The sequence below is a fragment of the Micromesistius poutassou genome, assembly GCF_964030765.1.
Source record: "Micromesistius poutassou genome assembly, chromosome: 23".
In the NCBI taxonomy this organism is placed as follows: Eukaryota; Metazoa; Chordata; class Actinopteri; order Gadiformes; family Gadidae; genus Micromesistius; species Micromesistius poutassou.
The window spans coordinates 1,810,148-1,832,180 of record NC_140293.1 but is presented as its reverse complement, the minus strand read 5'-3'; the positions used below and the strand labels follow the sequence as shown (position 1 = coordinate 1,832,180).

At 47.4% G+C, this 22,033-nt stretch overlaps 1 protein-coding gene across 1 annotated transcript in view; it reads right to left on the bottom strand.

The window, feature by feature from the left end:
- The window catches only part of col4a6 (collagen, type IV, alpha 6), a gene marked incomplete at its 3' end in the record, with an annotated part of 83,092 nt that overhangs the window by 20,931 nt on the left and 40,128 nt on the right, over positions 1-22,033 (bottom strand). The window contains exons 4-12 of the mRNA XM_084487318.1: positions 14,999-15,076; positions 2,446-2,580; positions 2,131-2,175; positions 1,827-1,955; positions 1,591-1,650; positions 1,412-1,447; positions 1,201-1,263; positions 1,079-1,114; positions 267-308 (exon numbers count right to left, since the gene is read on the bottom strand). Coding sequence (XP_084343444.1) covers positions 267-308; positions 1,079-1,114; positions 1,201-1,263; positions 1,412-1,447; positions 1,591-1,650; positions 1,827-1,955; positions 2,131-2,175; positions 2,446-2,580; positions 14,999-15,076 — 624 coding nt within the window. The remainder of the gene's footprint in view (positions 1-266; positions 309-1,078; positions 1,115-1,200; positions 1,264-1,411; positions 1,448-1,590; positions 1,651-1,826; positions 1,956-2,130; positions 2,176-2,445; positions 2,581-14,998; positions 15,077-22,033) is intronic.

The following is a 22,033-nucleotide window of genomic DNA, read 5'->3' as shown; positions in this document are numbered from 1 at the left end:
AGAGACGATTGAACGCTATGAAAAGGTCAAATATATAAATGATTAAGTAAGAAGGGGAAGTAGAGCTGTAGAACAGTACACATATATCGTATTGTGAATGATGAGTCTATATATATATATGTGTGTGTGTGTGTATAAATATTCATCCTATCGTGTATATATTCACATTCAAATCTCGCAAAACCATAAACTCATAAACATGGTGGCACTCTACGTGTGTGTGTGTGTGTGTGTGTGTGTGCGTGTGCGTGTGTGTGTGTGTTTACCTTGTCTCCTCTCTCTCCTTGTAAACCAACACTGTGACTTCCCTGTTAAACAACAACAGTTAGCAACAAACCACAATTCATTCAGTTCTAACTACTACCATTACAGCTACTAATACTTTGCGGGCATAAGTCATTCAAACTTTAAACGTGCAATCAGTACCATAAAATTAATATAATTATCTAATAAAAAGTAAAATAACAATAGATCTGATACTCTATTATTACTACTGTATATATTTGGAGGTGAAAGAGATTATAATTGTAACACTAACAAATGTGAACAACGATTTGAACAGAGCAGAGCAACAGCACACCCTGGTGGTGAACAGGTGCAACAGCAACTATCAATAAGCAAGAGTCACCTTCTACCTCCCAGTACAGTTAAAACCCTGTAGCGCCACATTATGTCTTCTCCAATAACACTTCAGGCTAAGCTAGGCCCTGAGTGTCTTGTGTTGTCCTTTCTGCTACACTATGGTATGCTACGTTATGCCCAAATACACAACACTAAGGCAAGACACCCTTCAATATGCTATCTGATGCTCAAAAAGGCTCCCCTACGCTACACAATAATAAACTACGTTAAAATAGGCGAATATATGCTATGCATAGCATAGCATATATTGTGTGTGTGTGTGTGTGTAAACTAAGCTTCACAACAAGAGACTATGCCGTGCTACGCTACACTACAATGCAATAACACAATAGTAAGATTAGATGTTCTTTATTGGCACAATGCTAAGCTACGCTGTGCTCCCGGGTCCACCCCCCCCCCCGGCTCCAGTCCGGGACCGGTCCGGGTCAGTACTCACCATGGGACCAGGGGGTCCGGGAAGACCTGGGGGTCCCTGGAGGGAGAGAGCACAAGGGACAGAGTCAGGGAGAGAGCCACAGGGACCAGAGGATGAGGAGGAACACACGGACGGCTACTCACCGAGTATCCGTCGGGACCGCTGGGCCCGACCAAGCCCACCGGGCCGTCGGGACCGCTCGGACCCTGGTGGGGGGAAAAACGCAGCGTCGGCATGGTTACTAGTGACATCGCTGTCTTCTGACACTCTGATATGTGTGTATAACATGTCACGGAAGGAATGCTTCGTCGTGTATTAATGAGCGGAAAAAAAAAGAAGTCTAAAACGTCTTACGGGTCGACCGTCCAGTCCGGGCAAACCGGGAAGACTCTGGAACGAAACACAAACAAACACAATCAGACACGACAACAACAACAACCACATCATCGACATCAAACCAAGAAGGACATTCGCTCCTTTGTTAAAGCTCGATGTTAAATATAACCTAGACAAAAAAAAAACAGACATCTTACCACTCCGTTCTCGGAAACAAAGATGGGCTCCCCTTTCTGACCCTTCGGACCGTATGGGCCCTGAGAGAGGGCGAGGGAGAGAGAGAGAGAGAGAGAGAGAGAGAGAGAGACTTTACATCATTCATCATGACATATTACAGCGAGGAATTGATTTGATTTGTGGAACGTTTAAACTATTAACTGTGGTGCGCTCTTATTTTTTGAAGACGGAAGTACGTGCGCTTTTATTTTGTTACCTCCCGTCCAGGTCCTCCCGGTGCTCCTGGTTGCCCGGTACTGTAACCAGGGAGACCGGGTTCTCCTCGGCTCCCGTTGCATCCGTCAGGTCCCGTTGGGCCCCGCCCACCATCTAACCCAGGGTGACCCTGTGGAGAGAGAGAGAGAGAGAGAGAGAGAGAGAGAGAGAGAGAGAGAGAGAGAGAGAGAGAGTATTTCAGTATCAGTATTTGATTGATTGATGTATCTTCACAGATCAAACACTTGTTGTTTAAGTGCTGTACTGTGTGTGTGTGTGTGTGTGTGTATTCACGCCATACTTACAGGTACTCCATCAATACCGGGAAACCCTGGCACGCCCATAGGACCCTACGGAACACAAACACACGCATAATCACAACACTTAAGTTAAGCAACGCGGTACCACCTCTCGTTCGCCGTTGCCCCTCGTTCAAAGGTCGTTCAACTGAATCATTGAGCAGACACTTATATTACATTCGGAGACACTCACTCACAGACCCCCTCAGTAACCCACACCCACAGCCGTCCATCCACACCTCACCAGGAGGAGTCGGTTCACCGGGGGGAACCGAACCGGCGACCTCCTGGCTGTAACAACAGAGCGGCCGTCCCTCTCACCTTGTCTCCCTTGGGTCCCGAGGGCCCCTTCACCCCCAGGTGGCCCTTCTCTCCCTTGGGCCCCGCGGGGCCCTGGCCGCCGGAGTAGCCCTCCGGCCCGGCCGGCCCTGATGGTCCCAGGGGGCCGGGACGCCCCTGAGAGAGGAGACAGGGGCCACAGGTCAGAGGTCACACGTCGGCAGTAGCACAGAGAGTGGGCTCTGGCGCCTCATCCAATCGGATGGCACCTGAGATGAGTTCATCGAACTTAACTGAGGTGTACTCGAACGTGTGGTGTTTTAATCTAATCTCATTATAATGGCGTTCTAATATAATAATCTAATCTAATCTAATCTCATTAGATATACATACAAACTAATCTAATCTAATCTAATTTGATTGAATTCAACAGAATGTAATATAATCTAATCTCATCTAATGATAATCAAATCCAGAATGATAGGCTACAGTAAATGTGTCAAAAAAAAAGAAATCAAAGTCCAAACTCCATTATTTACACTCTTATTATCAGTGCACTGTAACTTTGTTTCTTAAAAGCCTTTTCAGCCTTCCAACTTCATCACATTCATCCCGATCTCTCTCTGTATTCCTTCATCTCACATCACAGGGCTAGTTAGCGTTAAGTACACACTGCGGCCTCGGGGGGGCGCTACTATTTAGGGGTGCAGGGGTGGCATACCCTCAGCACACCACACCTACTAAATCTGGCATATGCATAATATAAGTGGTAAGCGGTAGTACGCATGCATCGCATCGCTCTGCAAAGACACATGACTACCAGCAAACTGAAAAAAAAAGAGTCAGACACACACACACACTCACACACACACAGGGGGAAGGGTTTGGTGAAAAATGTACATAGTTGGTCGCCATTTTGGATTGTCTTGTGTGAAGTGTGTAATGTATTTGATACAACAGAAACAAGTTGGGACAAAGCACGTTTCTCTTAAGGGATTTTCACACACAACTGACAAATGTCAGAGGGGCGGGGTTGAGATGTGTGTGTGTGTGTGTGTGTGTGTGTGTGTGTGTGTGTGTGTGTGTGTGTGTGTGTGTGTGTGTGTGTTTGTTGTATTGTATTGTCGTGCATCCACGGTGGTCTGTTCATACTGTTCTGTATGTTTAAGTTGACAAGAACCAGCTACAACAGGATCACTGAGCATGCATACACACACACACACACACACACACACACACACACACACACACACAAGAAACCCTACAGTTTAAAACAACCTGTCATTAGCATTTTCTAAAGAAAGGGCATGGATTAAGGAGAGAGGGATGAGGGGAGGAGGAGAGGAAGAAGGGAGGAGAGGGAGGAGATGCAGATGTCTGCTTTAAAAGGTCAAAAAGAAGTCAGAACCCTTGATTTACTCGGCAAGCTAATGCTAATGCTACACCACGGCCATGGGTATGGAGTGGGGGGGTGGGGGTGGTTAGCATGTTAGCTTAGTTAGGAGCTACTAAGTGCTACCAAGAGCTTCCTTCCACCCTTACAATATGACTCCAACATGTTGCTGTTTCTGGAGACTCCTACACTTTTTTTATTCATTCATAAATACAGTTTGCCACGGTTCACGTGCAAGGGAAAATGGTCCATAGTCCTACAGGTCCTTAAGTCTAGCCCAGCTCCATGCATCTGGCCCCGGGGGGGGGCTAGCAGGCTAATGACAGGGCTACCTCTCTACAGGCGGGCCGGCTAGCGCTGGCTGGGGGAGAGAGAGCTCTTCCTAACACCTGGTCTCAGGCCGGGGGAAAACATGCCGGGTCCCACAGCGAAGCACTTTCTCTCTCAACTCTTCTTCCCCTCTGAATTTCCTCTCCTCCCCTCAAACCTCTCCAAATCAGTTTCTGAATGAACTCTTATTTGGTCGAAACCCTTCTTTTCTTTTGTCCCCACCGCTGCTCCACTCCCACTGTGCACACAACGCTTCATTACATTGTGCGTGTGTTACTCTACACGACCATAGTACCCCTTTATCATTATAACAATAAATTATATTTAAAAAGCACTTTCTCTACAACTTAATGTTAACGGACGAAGCCCCCAAACTATCGTCCACGGGGTCTCCCTGACAAAGTGCAGGGGTCGCATTCAAAGGTTTTGCTCAGCACCTTATGTCAGTCCTGTTAACCTCAGAGAGGTGACAAATGAGGAAAGGCTAAAGGAGGCCCTAGTGGGGCAGATAGCCACACCTGTAATCTGCTTGTAGTGTGTTTAGCATTGCTGGCTAATTGCACGCCATCTGCCCAAAAAAACCAGGTCATCACACTAATAACAGCTATCTTGTGGCCATAGATCAGGAGGCTGAGATTTCACTGGCGTACTTAACACACACACACAGGGGTCGAACACAAAAGCGGCATTCTTTTGTGTTTGGGTAAGTCTCAGCTCCTATAAGTCCTTCTTTGGAGGGTTTAAGGTAAGGGAGTTGTCGTACCACATGAGCCCTCTGAAGCCCTTGGAGATAGTAGCTGGGATTAAGGGCTATACGCGTTAAAGTCAAATGCAAATGTTTCTTAAGAATTGGGACAAAGATATAAGTGGAAGGCTGTTGGCGGCCGTTTTGTTCCTTGGGCTCACGTGCATCGATGGAGGAACTGCGTTTGGGCGGAGAGGAGATTAGGGGTCATGGGGATCTGCAGCAGATGTAAACACACAATGTGAACATCTCCTAACATAGTAAAGACAGAGAGAGAGTGAAGAGGATGAGAGCGAGGAAGGGCGAGAGGCTGTGTGAGGGAGAGAGAGGGAACACGGGGGGGGGGGGGAGGCGAGGAGATAGTGAAGCAATAGAGCTTGCTGGAAATCTTAGGAATTCCGAAAAGAGAGAGAAAGAAAACAGTTGTGCAGCATCAGCAACATCTGTACAGCATGCCAAGACAACAGAGATATGGAGCGAGAGAGAGCCAGAGGGATACATGAAGAGATATGGAGAGAGAGAGACAGAGGGATAAATGAAGAGATATGGAGAGAGAGAGACAGAGGGATACACTCTCGACATGGGTGTCCCTCAAGGCTCTTTACTGGGACACCTTCTGTTCTCCCTATATACCAGCTCCTTGGGCTCTGTAATCAAATCACACGTTTTTTCCAATCACTGCTACGCTGACGACACTCAACTATTCCTCTCTTTCCCCTCCTCTGACAACACCCGAATTGCAACATGCATCTCAGAATGTCTGGCAGACATCAGCACTTGGACGACTGCCCATCACCTGAAGCTCAACCTCAACAAGACTGAGCTCCTTATGCCTTATGCCAGGGAAAGATTGCCCTCACGTGAACTTAATGGTCATTGTCGATGACATCACTGTATCTTCATCGCCAACCATGAGAAACCTCGGTATGGTAGTGGACAAGTTATGCTGCAGAACATGCTGCAGAACATCCTCCGATCCTGCAGAACATCCGCAGGATCCGGCCCTTCCTCACGAGGGAAGCAGCTCAGCCCCACGTCCAAGTGCTCGTCAATGTCATCTCCTCCAGCTTCGACTACTGCAACTTGATCCTGGCTGGACTCCCTGCCTCCGCAATTAAACCTTTGCAGCGTATGTAGAACGCTGCAGTGCGCCTCGTGTTCAACCTACATAAATCTAAACCTCCCTCTTCCGGACCTCCATTGGCTCCTTGTAGTAGCTCGTATACGAGTCAAGATGATGGGCCTGGCCTACAAGGCGGTCAATGGAACTGCCCCCGCCTACCTCACAGCATTGTTCAAACCACACACCCCAGCTCGAGCGCTCCGCTCAACTACTTCAGCTGGACGTCTGGTACCGCCAGTTGTACGTCTTAATTAGTTATAGCCCTTAGTTGTGTAGCATCGTATCCTAGCTACCTTTGTTGTATACGGGGAATGGGTTAACCTAACGATTGTTAGTGCTTTGCACTTCTTTGAACATCCTTACTGTTCCGACAGCGATATGTTGTTTCACCTTCTTCTGACAAGTGTACTTATTGTAAGTCGCTTCGGATAAAAGCGTCATTGTCATTGTAAATGTCAATGGATACATGAAGAGACAAAGAGAGGGATAGACATGCATGCATGCGAGAGAGATACATGAAGGGCTGGACAGAGAGCGAGAGATACAGGCAGAGAGGAGAGAGAGAGAGAGAGAGAGAGAGAGAGAGAGAGAGAGAGAGAGAGAGAGAGATAGAGAGAGAGATAGACCCCAGACAAGATCGTCATAGGCAGAGGGAGAAAGAGAGGACACAACAAAAAGACTAACTCCTAATATGCTTCGGGAAAACAATGCAAGAGAAACGCGAGAGACCTTGTTAATCCAGGTTAACCCACCCAGACATCCCAGTAGCGTTGGCAGACAGACAGCAAATGAGCAAAACCAGCACTAGGGGCGTTGGTCTCTCTCTATCTATCTCTCTCTCTCTCTCTCTCTCTCTCTCCTCTCTCTCTCTCTCTCTCAAACCGACAGTCACCTACCGTGACCCCCTCTGAAATATTTGGATCTCCAAACAAGACTAATGGAGATGAACGTTGGTGTTGGTGTTGGAGTTAAGTAGGATGTGGTGGACGACAGGAATCCAGACACAGCTGGCTGGGGACAGAGTGAGCCATCACGCAGTGTTTATTCCCATGATGCATTGCCTCTTCCCAACAGTCACATTTTCACACCGACACACCTTTTTCTTTTCTTCTATCTAAAACTAAAGCAATATTTCTATAATATAATATAATATGTTCAATATTTTCCTTATGCCTAAGTCACCAAATACATGCAAATACATGCAAAAAGGGACTTAACAGGTGTTTTTAAAAACATTTTTTAGGTATTTTTATAGGGCGTTTGGAGCCAGCTAATTGCAAGTGAATGAGATCAATCAGTCTCTTGCCCCAACAGAGGGTCATAACGTGGGCAACGTTGGCACCGTTATGTGCTTTCTGCATGCATTTGATGTACCGACCACCGGCAGGCAAATCTATCCACCGTGCGTCTGCATGGTCGACACTCCGACTTGGGATGTCCCAAACGAGGCGGATTTCAAGGACTCATGCAACGTGTGGGGGTTAAAACAGAGACCCTTTGAGCCTAACAATTGCAAAAAGAGGTGAACTATCGCTGGTGGTTCACTCCCACCCCCCCCCCCCCCTCTAACACAACAGCATCTCGACGCTGTGACTCCCTCGCCGCCGCCCTGGGCTCTCTGGCCCATCAGCTTCCAGCCCGACGGTCTGTTTGCTGGTTCAAATCCATCGGGGGACAAAGGAGACAATAGGTTGTATTCTGCCACTCTAAGCCAGCTGGACTTAATGCTCCGACTGCCACGACCTCACTTCCTGCCAGAGGAGGAGGAGAGTGCTGGGGCAGACACATTCTTTGAACCTGTGTGTGTGTGTGTACACATGCACACATGCACACCCACGCACATACACAAACACTCACAAACACGCGCACCCTCCGGCCTACTGAGGTGTAAGGGGGGCCTATTGTCTGCGGTGGCGAGTGTACCAGGGGGAAGATTTTAGCTGTCGCACCAGATGCTCACCAGGGAGAATGATGGGAGCAACACAGGGAGGAGGAGGAGGAGGAGGTGGAGGAGGAGGAGGAGGTGGAGAATAGGAGGAGGAGGTGGAGAATAGGAGGAGAAGAGGGAGGAGGAGGAGGTGGAGGAGGAGGTGGATGAGGAGGAGGAGGAGGAGGAGGTGGAAAAGGAGGAGATGATGGAGGAGGAGGAGGAGAAGGAGGTGGAGGAAGAGGAAAAGGAAGAGGAGGAGGGGATGGAGGAGCAGGAGATGGAGGAGGAGAAGGAAGAGGAGGAGGAGAAGGAGGTGGAGGTGGAGAGGAGGAGGAGGAGATGGAGGAGGAGAAGGAGAGGAGGAGGAGAAGGAGGTGGAGGTGGAGGAGGAGGTGGAGAATAGGAGGAAGAGGAGGAGGAGGAGAGGAGGAGGAGGAGGAGGAGGAGGAGGAGGAGAAAGAGAAGGAGGAGGTGGAGTTGGAGGAGGAGGAGATGGGGAGGAGGAGGAGGAGGAGGAGAAGGAAGAGGAGGAGGTGGAGATGGAGGAGGTGGGGAGGAGGAGGAGGAGAAGGAGGTGGAGGTGGAGGAGGAGGAGGAGGAGGAGAAGGAAGAGGAGGAGGTGGAGATGGAGGAGGTGGGGAGGAGGAGGAGGAGAAGGAGGTGGAGGTGGAGGAGGAGGAGGAAGAGGAGAAGGAGGAAGAGGAGGAGGTGGAGGTGGCGGAGGGAGGAGGAGGAGGAGGAGGAGGAGAAGGAGGTGGAGGTGGAGGTGGAGGTGTTTGTTAAATGAATGGCAGAGTTGGACTTAACCCAGTATGAAGCCCACATACACACACAACCACACACACACATATGCACACACGTACAAGCACATGTGTGACTATGTTTCTTGAACTATCAGATAGAAATAGACAGAGAAGGACATAACAGTCTCTGTTTATTTCTATCTGATAGTTAAAGTATAACCTGTCTCTGGACCCATGGCCAGACAAGCCAGAGATGATAAGGGAGAGAGAGAGAGAGGCTAGACAGAGAGAGAGAGAGAGAGAGAGAGAGCGAGAGAGAGAGAGAGAGAGAGGGGGGGGAGAGAGAGAGAGAGATAGGGAAAGTAGGGGAACACAGACAGCGAGACGGACGGTGCGTGATACAGATAACAGCAAAGTCAAAACAACACCTATATTTTATAAACATCTAGTTCCTCTGTGTTCCCTCCATAGGAGCCAGGCTGCCGGGCCAGTGCCCTCACCTGGTTTGTAGGGACGCTAATTAACTGAAACCAGCTGTTTTTAGCTGTGTATTATAGCAGCACACCTTTTGACGATGTCATCAGGCCTCTGCGTGGGAATTGGCCATTTTGAAAGGACCCGCAGTGACCTCATGTAGATGGATGATCCATTGCGTGCGTTAATTAGCCAAGCGGGGTCACCAGTTAAACACTATGTTGTTACACGGCAGGACTCCACCACCGCAGGCCACGGCGGGCAAAACGTCGGTGCTGTGTAGTTACTTTGCTACGCTGTTCCACTCTGTTTCCTACCTTTTCATCACTTTCTCCACAGCACCGCCTTTGCACCCACACGTCTTCAAGAGGAGGTGAGGTCAGACGCGAGGAAGCCGTGTAATTAGCACGATACAGCCCCAGCACTGTCCTGACACATACCCATCTCATCCCGCTCTGCAGTAACACAGCGACACTCCAGACTTAGTTGTGCATCCTCAACACACCACCGAGTGCGCTGGGGTCGCAACCACAGCATGCGCAAAGACACATGTGTGACTATGTTTCTTCAAACTTTCTATGTGTGAAACATGTACGCCGGGTTTTCCATTAATTCCAATGACAGCCTCAAAGGGCCTCCTTACAGGCCCTGTTATAACTGTAAACCCTCTAAAGGACAAGGATGAACACCCTTTAACCCAGGTAAGGGGGGATGACGACATGACGTGCACTACATGAGATAGACAGGGGAGAGTAGACCACAGAGGGAATCAACTATCTGTGTATCACTATCTTCCAAGGAGAAAATACAAAGATATCAATAACCATGCAGCTGTGCAGTTCCCACGGCTAATGCTTTCACAGACCCACGCTTGAAGCACACGCATACAAATATATACATGTGTGTCTGTCTGTGGTTGTGTGTGTGTGTGTGTGTGTGTGTGTGTGTGTGTGTGTATGTGTGTATAATAATCCTATTATTTTAACATTCATTTCCACTTAGAGCCACGGTGGCTGGTGATACTCGGAGCGACCAGGTGGTGGCAGTGTTGTGCACTGGGAAAAATTAACGATCATATTTCGTGGCTTCGATTACGCAGACATCTAAAAACAAATAACATGATCTCAAATTTGAGTCGTGTTCATGTTATGGATTAACCTGTGCCTGTTCATCCAATCTTCAGACATTTACAAAAAAAGATTATAGAATATTTTTCCTACTTTTCTGCAATGCCAACATGTTCCCTTCTGATTTTCAACGCAGTTTTAAGACAAAGCCATTCGTTTCTTGAATGGAAAACTGCAATGATTATGATGATGATATTCATCTTCATCATAATAACTATAAGGATAATGATGTTATGACTATTGTGATGTTTTGACTACTCTGTCTAGAAATCTAATGCGGGGGGTTTTGAAAAAAAACCCACATGGAAGGATGAGAATAGAGGAGAGGAGAGGAGAGGAGAGGAGAGGAGGCTGGAGGGATGAAGAGTCCATAGATGGACTACTTCTCTCCTGCTATTCTCTTGTTCTCATGCACACACACACACACACACACACACACACACACACACACACGCGCACACACACACACACACACACACACACACACACACACACACACACACACACACACACACACACACACACACACACACACACACACACACACACAAATGCACACGTACTCACATACACCCACACACACACACGGCCTGATGCGGCCCTGACATTAAGGTTGGTCACTTGGTCTTTGTTGTTGGCAGTGACCTTTGACCCCTGACTAAGGCAATGTCTGGTCAGTATAGGGATGTGTGTGTGTGTGTGTGTGTGTGTGTGTGTGTGTGTGTGTGTGTGTGTGTGTGTGAGAGAGAGTGAGAGAGAGAGAGAAAGAGAGAGGGGAAGAGAGAGAGAAGCATCAGTGTAGTGATGCGTGAGTGTGTCTGTCGTTGTGTCTGGCTTGTGTGTATTTAACTTACACACACACACACACACACACACACACACACACAGACACACACACACACATACACAGACACACACAAACACAAGTGCTCACTCAGCAAAATCCAGAGATTCTCAAATAATCACAAACACAACACATTAGAGAACGCATGGTGAGAGAGAGAGAGAGAGAGAGAGAGAGAGAGAGAGAGAGAGAGAGAGAGAGAGAGATCAAAGCTTCATTCAGAGGCTGTTGTACCGCCACTGATGTTTATCACAGACATCTGATACCTGTGTGTGTGTGTGTGTGTGTGTGTGTGTGTGTGTGTGTGTGTATGGTCTATATTACCCAGGGCCCTAGGTCTTCCCAATCTTTCACAAATCTTTTAATCATCTCATTGCTCTCTCCCTTTTTCTGTCCATTATATATCTCCCTCTCCCTCTCCCTTTCTCTCTCTCTCTCTCTCCATCCCTCCCTCCCTCCACCTCTACCTCTTTCTCCCCCTCTCCCCCTCTCCCTCATCTTTCAGGTCACTTCTACTTAATATAATCGCAGATTATGGCGATGCTGGAATGTGAATGTGACTGAAGCCTGGACTCAGAGCCCTGTGAGCTACTCCACCATGTCCGCCATTTCACACACATGGCAAAACTCTACTGTTACATGGTCATGTGCTTTCTCCTGGCGCTTCACCTGACGACGAGCTGCAAACACACACACACACACACACACACACACACACACACACAGACACACACATATACGAACAAAGTGCACTTATAATTATCCAAATCAGTCTCCATAATCACTAAACTCGGTAAATCTGTCTATCAAAGTACAACTCTATCCGTCTATCTTATCTTTCTATCCATCTATGATAGATGTGGCTTTTTTTCCCCTCGCTCACGAGCCTCTCACCCTCAGGTTCCCTCGATGCCCGCAGGTTGTTTTACATCAAACTGTCTCCACCTCTTCATCACACTGTAAAGTAATAGGCCCCTCTCTCTCTCTCTCTCTCGCTCTCTATCTTTTGCGCTCTCTCACTTTATAGCCCATCAGATTTATGTCGCTTTCTGCCCCTCTTCCTCGCACTCTTCCTCACACTTTCCGTCATTTTATTTGTTTCCGACGTTGTAAACAGCGAACTAAAAGGACTTACTAACTGTCTCTGTGTGAGCTGTTGAGACAGAGCAACAGAAGGTCTTCATGAAAGGAGAGACAACTTCCTGGCCCCTGGCATCCTGCCTGGGAGACCCCATAACGACATAAGAGTTCCAGTGTGTCCACTCCACCGGTGACAGAAATCACACACACACACACACACACAGATGCACACACACACACACACACAGATACACACACACACAAACAAACACACACATACATGCAACACACACACACACACACACACACACACACGCACACACAGAAACACACCCTGAGGCCCCTGAGGTTAGCCCAAATGGAACGGATGTTATTGAAGATAATGGATACAACATGATGGGACCGGCTTAACCCAAACCACACAAGTCACACACTCATGCACACACACACACACACACACACACACACACACACACACATACTCACACACACCCTAGCACACCCTCAACCACAATCACAGAGTGTATGCACACATACACTCTGTGCACACCACCTGCACTGTGTTTAAAGTCTATAGGGGTGAAGTCAAAGCTGCCTACAGGACATCTACGTTTTGTTCCAGTGCCACGATTCGCATGTTCTAGTCGTTATGGCTAACCACTGACCACTGCATTCATAGCTTCATAGCTAACCTGTAGCACACCACTGACCACTGCATTCATACAGCACCTGCGGCACATAGTTTACCCCCACGTTCATAGCTAACCTGAAGCACATCGCAAACCCTTGGATTAATAGCTAACCTGTAGCACATTTCTAGTACCTGAAGTCATACCTCACCTGTAGCACACAGCTAACCCCTACGCTCAAAGTTAACCCGAGGCACGTCAATAACACCTGAGTTCATACCTAACCTGTAGCACATAGCTAACCACTGCATTCCGAGCTAATCTGGAGCACACAATCCCCTGTAGCGCATCGCCAGCAAGCACTAGCTTTAGCTCACTTTAAACAGATACATAACAGTAAAAGTTCCATATATCCATCCATCATTCAAACTTTCTATTCATTCCCTCCATTCCAACCCCAACTCTAAGTTAGCTAACCACAAGTTAGTGAGTGTGTGTGTGTGTGTGTGTGTGTGTGTGTGTGTGTGTGTGTGTCAGCTGACTATCTCTCACTAAATCTAGAACACATTTTGTGATGGAATGTGTCTAAGCTACCGTGTCAGTTTTTACAAATTAATTAAACACAGAGTGTGTGTGTGTGTGTGCGTGCGTGCGTGCATGCGTGCGTGTGTGCATGCGTGCGTGTGTGTGTGCGTGTGTGTGTGTGTGTATATGTATGTGCGTGGGTGTGGGTGTCTTTGATGATCCCTCAACTGGAATCCCATGGATCTGGTATTGATTAATCCCGATCAAATCAAAATGACTTGTCATTATTAAAAAATGTTGATTATAATTATTTTAATATTAGGCCTATATTCTATCCAAATAAGAATCAGGTTGCATTGATTTTCTCACCCTTTCAAAACGTCCACATTTCCCACAACAAATCCCACTTACCAAATAAAGCTTTACTCACTTACTACCAATCGATAAAAGTATAGATCACAACAGAAGCCGCCCAACTGTCACACCGAACTCCGACACAGACTCCCTCTCTCTAACTGCCGTTCCTCCGCTTAGCTCATAAGCTAAAGACTGTGATTAGCGACGCTCGCCCCAAAAGTAAAAAAGAAAAGGAGACAAAATAAGCACCTGGGGGATCCATCGGGGCAATAAGAGCCCAATGTCATCGACTCTGTCATGTAGCAGGGAGCAGCAGCAGAGTCATTCCTGTCATTTAGCCTCGCGCTTTAGCTAGCGCGGTCCCACAGCCACACTGTGTTATTTGTCTAAAGTGTAGGCTATCGTGTCAGACAGTAATTGTTGTTTAGATAATGGGGTGCTGGGGGAAGGGGGCCGTGTGTGTGAGTGTGTGTGTGTGTGTGTGTGTGTGGGACATAAAGGTGTCTAGCCTAAGACAGAAGAAACACTTGGGAGTATGCATCGGAATACACACAATCCACTGTCATAAAGTTATGACGGGAGTTATATGTGTATATGTGTTCGGTCCTTTTAGAATGGGACTCTCTCATGCAAGTCCCTGTTCAGATACACGTCCTTTAGGGAGGAGGTGGGGGTAATTCATCGTGCTTTACAGGTAGACTGTGGGACATTGGGAATTGAACCCAGTAACCCTTGGCTGGGACTCAAACAGCCTTGGCTGGCAGCCATGGCGTGGTACTTTACTAAGACATTTTATATACCTGGAGGAGTTAAGTGTATTGGATATATTTCTATAAACCTCATGCCTCACTGCAATTATGTTCATAAATCCACGATCGCACAGCAACGCGACTTTTGGTCGGAGCTCCAACTTTTTTTCCCCGTCGAGCCTGTGTGTGAGTGTGTCTGGTGTGATTGTAAGCTGTGTGTGTGATATCGTAAAAAAAAAGGCGGGCTCTGTTAAAACATGTCGCTCGCGGTTTGCAGATGACTGATAATGGATGAAAGCAAATTTTTATCGAACGGTGACATGAAAATGACATATGTTCCTAGCCTGAAGCCATATAATTGTGTGTTATATTGCATTTCATCATGCGTGTGCGTGTGTGTGTGTGTGTGTTTGAACGTGTGTGTGTGCGTGTGTATGTGTTAGTGTGTATTTATGATTTATGATTATATTTATGATCGCTAAACTTGGATCTCAAGGGGTGAAAATAAGACCGCTGAAAGAGCCAACAGGGCAGCTGAAGACTCACCCTGCCGCCTTTCTCTGGGTTACACCTGCATCCTCCGCTGCAGTCCTGACCCGCACATGGTTCGTCTGGGTTGGCCCCCTGCAGAGAGAGAGAGAGAGAGAGAGAGAGAGAGAGGTTGGTTAAAACACATTCTTTCAGAGCATGAGGGCGGTATTGTTGTCAGTCTAGACCATAAACTAAACACAACGTCATGGCTGACGGACATCACATGGTAAACACCAAAAAAAAAAAAAAAATTGAACACGTTTAACTACAGACTACCAACGCCGAATGACGAACGATGAACCAATAGAAAATATAATTACAAACCACAAACAACTACAAACTGTCTACAGACTCCAGTGCATCGTCTCATTGGACTCCCTTCCCCCCTTCCATCCGTCACGTAACCATGGCGAGAGTTCTAGAAGGATCCGCCACACAGATGCCATGCTGTGTTTCATGACTACACGTACATATATTATATTAAGTACCAACGTGGATAAGCAGGAGCAGACATGTCTTGAGTGACATATGCCGGGATTTAAGTGTGCGACCAAGAACACAGTTCGCAGAAAATCCCTTCTCAAAGGTCAGAGGTCACAGGGTCGTGGGGGGGGTTCAAAGACCCCATACAGGGAAGCTCAGATGTTGTGTGTTTCAGTGTGTCAGTGTGCATGACAGTGTGTGTGAGAGCTTTTAAAGATTGCATGTGTCAATCATCTTCTCAATCTGACACATGCGGTTTTGTTTTGTGTGTGTGTGTGTGTGTGTGTGTGTGTGTAAGGACCTGGGTTTGATTCCAGTATCTTAGTAAGAGTTCAAAGACTTTGTGTGTATTCAAGCACTACATGATGTCTTTCAAACATCATGTAGCGTTTGAATACACATCTGTGTCGAGATCTATGTACAGATACAGAACAGACAGAGCCGGAGGTTGTTCAGATGAGGTGAAAAAAATGCTGCTACAGAAAGAGAGGAAGAGATGAGAGGAAAGGAAAGGAGGGGAGAGGTCACTGAAAAAACTATCCAACTTCCTTGATTCTCTCTCTTTGATCGCCTCTCCTCTCCTAATCAGAGTGACAGGAGGAGAGAGGGGGAGCTTGGGAGAGAGAGGGAGAGAGAGACAGAGAGAGAGGTAGGAAGAGAGAGACAGAGAGAAACAGAGAGAGAGAGAGGTAGGAAGAGAGAGACAAAGAAGGAGTTGGAGGGAGAGAAGCGCGATAGAGAAGCTTCAAAGGGGCTGAGATGCAAACCAAGAGATTGAGAAAGAAAGGTGGAATAGAATGACCAGATGAGTTGTGTTAAGGAGAGAATAGAGACTAATAATAGAACCAAACAATAGCTTTGTTTATCTGACCACACACACACACACACACACACACACACACACAGACACGCACGCACACACACCCAAATGCATGAACGCACACAGATATAAGCAAACACACACATATATACAGTACACACATTTATGCAGATGCACACATATATATATGTACACACACACATGCAGACACACACATACAGATGCACATGCACACCTAAACAGAAACACACACACACACACTCACATGCCAAAAAAATAATGAAAGAAAGATTAAAAGATATCCTGGGGACATGCGGCACATGAACCGGCAGTCGGAGAACAATATGCACGCAGAATCTGTCACCTGTCAATCAGTCTGAACCTCTCTAGGGTTCGGGCTCAGCTTTCTATTGGCCAGAGGCCACCGTACATACAATGCTGTCCTCCAACCAGCACGTGGGGGCGGGTGGAGGTGAGTCCCCAGTACCCCAGGGGTTATAGGGAGAAGGAGGGAGGGGACGATCAGAGGAAAGTGATCCCAGCTCGGACCCCTGAGGCTGGGGTGACACTACAACCCCACCCACCCCCCCTTCCCCCCCCCCCTCCCCACACACACACACACACACACACACACTTGAGCTGATGTCACAGGGCGTTGGGTTCCCAGGAAAGGGCGACAGGGATATATAGAAATGAAGAAGACAATGGAGACACACACAACGCACATACCAGACACACACTCTCACACACACACACACACACACACACACACACACACACACACACACACACACACACACACACACACACACACACAAATACATGTGTGCACGCACACACGTACATGCGTGTGTGCGCGTGCGTGCGTGCACATGCATGTATTTTGTGTGTCTACTACATGTGTTTGTTGGAATGTGTTTTTCAATGTCGTGTTGCCTTTGTGCGCAACACCTTTCCTCCTTTAGTGCGTCTTGAATCTGGCCGACGTACAAAACCCCATATATCTGCTTCATTTGATATGTGTCAGTTCACAGCAGGCTGCCTCGGAGAGTTTGAGCAGATAATTGCAAAGTCTGGTGTTTAATGAGCCTGTAAGGGAAGGGAGGAGCGGCCAGGACGTGTCCCGGCGCAGGTCGGGGTTTTAGTAGGGGTGATACGCCGGGATTATTATGGGATAGAGTGAATGGAACACGACAGGCTCCGACAGGACTGTTCCACTCGAGGTAATGCATAAAGGGTATGCACACACACACACACACACACACACACACACACACACACACGCATGCACACACAGACACACACACACACACACAGATGTAATCACGCACTTACATACACACAGGTGCATGCACAAACAGACACTAAATACACACAAATGGAAACACACATACAGACACAGATACAGACACATACACAGATATGCAGACACACCAACACACACGCAAACACACACACACACACACGCACGCACACACACAGACCTGGGAGCAGGATGCTGTCAGCCAGGTATTAGCCTAGCGCTTAGCATCTTTCAGCCGCGGCTGATGCTCGCCAGTCACTCTCCTTTGTTTTGCGCATACCGCGTTGTTCAAACACGCCGCGGACCCCGCGCACCATACCATACGTCTACTGGGTGTATACCCGTCTCCTAACCCCCGTCTCCTGTACACACCTAGCGTAGCGTGTCCCTACACAGGCCCCGGCTTATCCTGATCCTCGCCGAGATGGAGAGGAGAGTCTGCACCCCCCCCCCCCCCCCCCCCCCCCCCCACCACCCCCCCCACCCCCCCCATCCCACGCCACGGGTGTTGTTTGGAGAACGTTTGTTTAGGATTTGGAGAATGCATGTACAGGACAAAGGGGAGCAGGTATGAGTTTCCCGTATGGGTATGGGTTTCTGGAATGTTCCGAAAGTCGGACGATACCGTGGAAGTTGGAGTTCTGAGAACCGTCACTTTTCAATGCTTTGTTAATCACCCTGAAATCGTTCCCAATGTACATAATCATTGAATTAATAACAGGTGGCTTTATATCAGCATGGGTGATTATGGGAAAGTTAGGAAGGAAGAATACAAAATAATCTATCTTAAGAAAGAAAATTACTTATTTCTATAGTAATGAAATAAAGCACATATTGACGTTTCAGCATGTATTACCACATTATGTTGACGACATTATCAACGTGAAGTTCAGATGTAAGGAAGGAATGGATGGATGAAGAATGACCTAAGATTGTCCTTTTGTGTTTACTTTGTGTTTACCTTACTAAGTGCAACGCAAAAATCTGTTTAATCCTGTTTGCCGACAAACATGTCATCATGTCACGTGTCATGTGTGGACCATAAGGATTACTGAGTTGGCTCCCCGATGCCTCTCAATAGAAGCACCGGCCCCTTGGAATAGAATGGATGGGTCCCGGACCTGTCAATCATAAACTGACAGTTGCACAATCTGTGAGGGTTGTTGAGAGGTAAACTAGAAAAAATCCCAAGTGAGAGCCAAGTACGACACACACACACATACGTGTACACACACACACACACAAAAAAAACCACAATAAAAATACAAAGTACTAATACAACAAAAGTAGACGTTAACTCTCTCCTCCATCCTCCCTCTCTCCTCCTCCTACTTCCCCTCCTCCTCCTCCTCCTTCCTCTCTCCCCCTCCCCTCCTCCTCCTCCTCCTCCTCCTCCTCCCTCTCTCCCCCTCCCCTCCTCCTCCTCCCCCTCCTCCTCTGGGCTGTGAGGAATAGGTGCAGGCCTTCTCCACCAGCTGTGTTTAGCTCTGTAGGATCCGAGGTTTACAGCAACTCAAGGACATGCTGTGTGTATTTGTGTGTTTTCTTGTGCATGGTGTATGGACGTTTGTTTTCACGTTTATGTCCTTGCGTGTGTGTGTGTGTGGATTCACAGGTGTGTTGTTTGCGTGGTTGATTGTTTGTGAGCGTGAGCAGTGTGTGTGTGTGTGTGTGTGTGTGTGTGTGTGTGTGTGTGTGTACGTGTGCGTGTATGTATGTGACGTGCATATGCACATGTCTGTATAAAAACACACAACATATGTGTCTCGTGAGCAATGTCATCTGCTATTTGTACTATCATCCAAATACAGTTCAGTCTACGGACCACCCAAAGAGACCGGGTCATCAACTCAGACGGACCAGACAGACACGCAGTATACAGTAACTGACATGATAGTGTATGGCATGTCGTAAAACTAATCTGATTCAAAAGTACCAGAAATGGAATGCAGTGTTTCTACACCCTAACACACACACATACACACACACACACACACACACACACACACACACACACAGAGACACACGCACACGCATTGTGTAGTAATGTGTGTTTGTGTGTGTGTGTGTGTGTGTGTGTGTGTGTGTGTGTGTGAATCTGTGTTGACCTACTACTTTACCCTTCATCTTCATCAACAGTCAGTTTTACAAATGAAACACAGTGTGTGTGTGTGCGTGTGTGTGTGTGTGTGTGTGTGTGTGTGTGTGTGTGCTTGTGTGTGTGCGTGCGCGCGTGTGTGCGTGCGTGCGTGCGTGTGTGCGTGCGTGCGTGCGTGCATGCGTGCATGTGTGTGTGCAGCTTTAAATGTGAATATGCCATTCAGAGTTGAGCTGACTCTCTGATTGGATTGAGTGGATTTCCACTTCCTGTCCTCTGTGGCTTTAACTCCACTTGGCGTGGTTCGGTTTCCATCCGGTGTGGGTGATGTCGTGCGACTGGCCGGTGCTGTCCAATCAGTGTCTCGTTACTGTCTGGACCCCCCGAAATAGCGTTGCCATAGCGACCGACACCAACACCTTTGTGACCTCACAAGGGGGGGGGGGGGGGATCTCCGGGGTCACATAAAAACTCTCTCTCTCTCTCTCTCTCTCTCTCTCTCTCTCTCTCTCTCTCTCTCTCCCTCCTTCCCAGTTTGTATTTAGACTGCTGACTCAAGATCAGGAGAGCCGGAATACGAGCTTCCGATCTGAGTTTGTTGGCTGTCAGGAATGTTGGGTGATAGCGTTATCTAACGCACAACCCTGCGTTGTGCACAACAGCGCTCATCTTTCAGTTCTGCAAAATAATCAAAACTTTGCATGTAAAGAAGCAGTTAAGGGATACATGTTATACCAAAAATAACGATAATTATCATAATTACAATAATTATCATTATAATAATTATTGTAATTATGATTAAAATGAACTGAACCTCAATCAACCAATCATCACAACATATGAATGATAGTCATCGTTAAATCCCCATCATTAAACCCTTTGATCCTTTGCGCCATATTAAACGCACACACAAACACGCACGCACACACACACACACACACACACACACACACACACACACACACACACACACACACACACACACACACACACACACACACACACACACACACACACACAGAAACAAACAGAGACACACACAAATTAAGAAAGACAAGCATGCACATCCCCTGACTACCGGGGGAGGCAGTCAGTGTATTCTCGGCCCTGTGCTGACTGCAGCCTGCAGACAGACAGATAGGCACGGGCAGGCACATGCCGGAATATCCATGACATCACTGCGTTGTCAGGGGCGGACGGGTTCCGTGGCGCCAGGTTCTAGAATGTTCTAGAATGTTCTAGAACGCTCCCCCCCCTGGGAACCCGGTCAGAAAAGCGCATCTCTTGGCCAAAAGCAAAAAAAAACAAAAAAAACGCTTGGTACTGAAGTCTCGAGAGCCCGCGTATGAGCGATGGATAAACGGCCCGCGGTGTTTATACCGATAAATCCCAAATTAATCGCAACACGCCAGGCCGAGAAGGTACACAAGTACATCACACAGCCTCAGGCCCCCCCCCCCCCCCCCCCCCCCACCCCACCCCTGCAACGAGGCTAGTCAGCTCGACGCGTAGACAAATGGATCAGCGGTTCACCAGCCAAAGACAGACGGTGAGTCAACCAGACATGTCACCAAACAGCTAGCCAAACAGTAAGCGAGACAAAAGAATAATGTTTGGAAGGTAATAACGGCAGCCAGACAGGACGATAATAGGTATTATCTAAGATGTCAAGAAGGTGAACAAGAATAGGTGTTTATAGATTGCCACCACTTGCGTTCTCAATTTACAATAATAAAATATTTCTCACTTCCCATCGACCAAGACGAAGGGCACCGTACTGGTATGTTTAGCTCTTGTTGTGTTGTATAGGGTTAGGGGACCACGTCATAGCGCAATTGTATTTGCTTGTCAATGTTAAAAACAAGTCAATATTTAGTCTGAACGGATGAACGTTTCGCCGCTTATTCTATAATTCCCAGAAAGTCCAGACACAAGGAAATCCAGCGAGCAAGAAACAAGGGGAGGGAATGTTGATATGCTACGTTTGATTACCAACAGCCGTCTGGAGCCAACAAACATCCCACCGTGGCTACAAGATCTTGGCTAGCAGCGGCGTGCAACATTCCCTTTGTTTCATTGGGAATCGTGTAAAGTAAACATCTCACTTCCCTTTTAGCCCGTTGATAGTAAACAACACATGATGTCCAAACACACGATATTCCAACAAAGTTGAACAAATGACTCAACGCCCCAATTGAGTCTGCAATACAATATTTATGTCTGTATATTTTGGTCAATGAGTTTAGCCTGGAGGTTATAATGTGGCCAATGTGATATACAAGGCTATGGCTAGAGTCAACAGAATGTATTCCGACTGACGCACTTGAGACTTACATTAGCATGAGC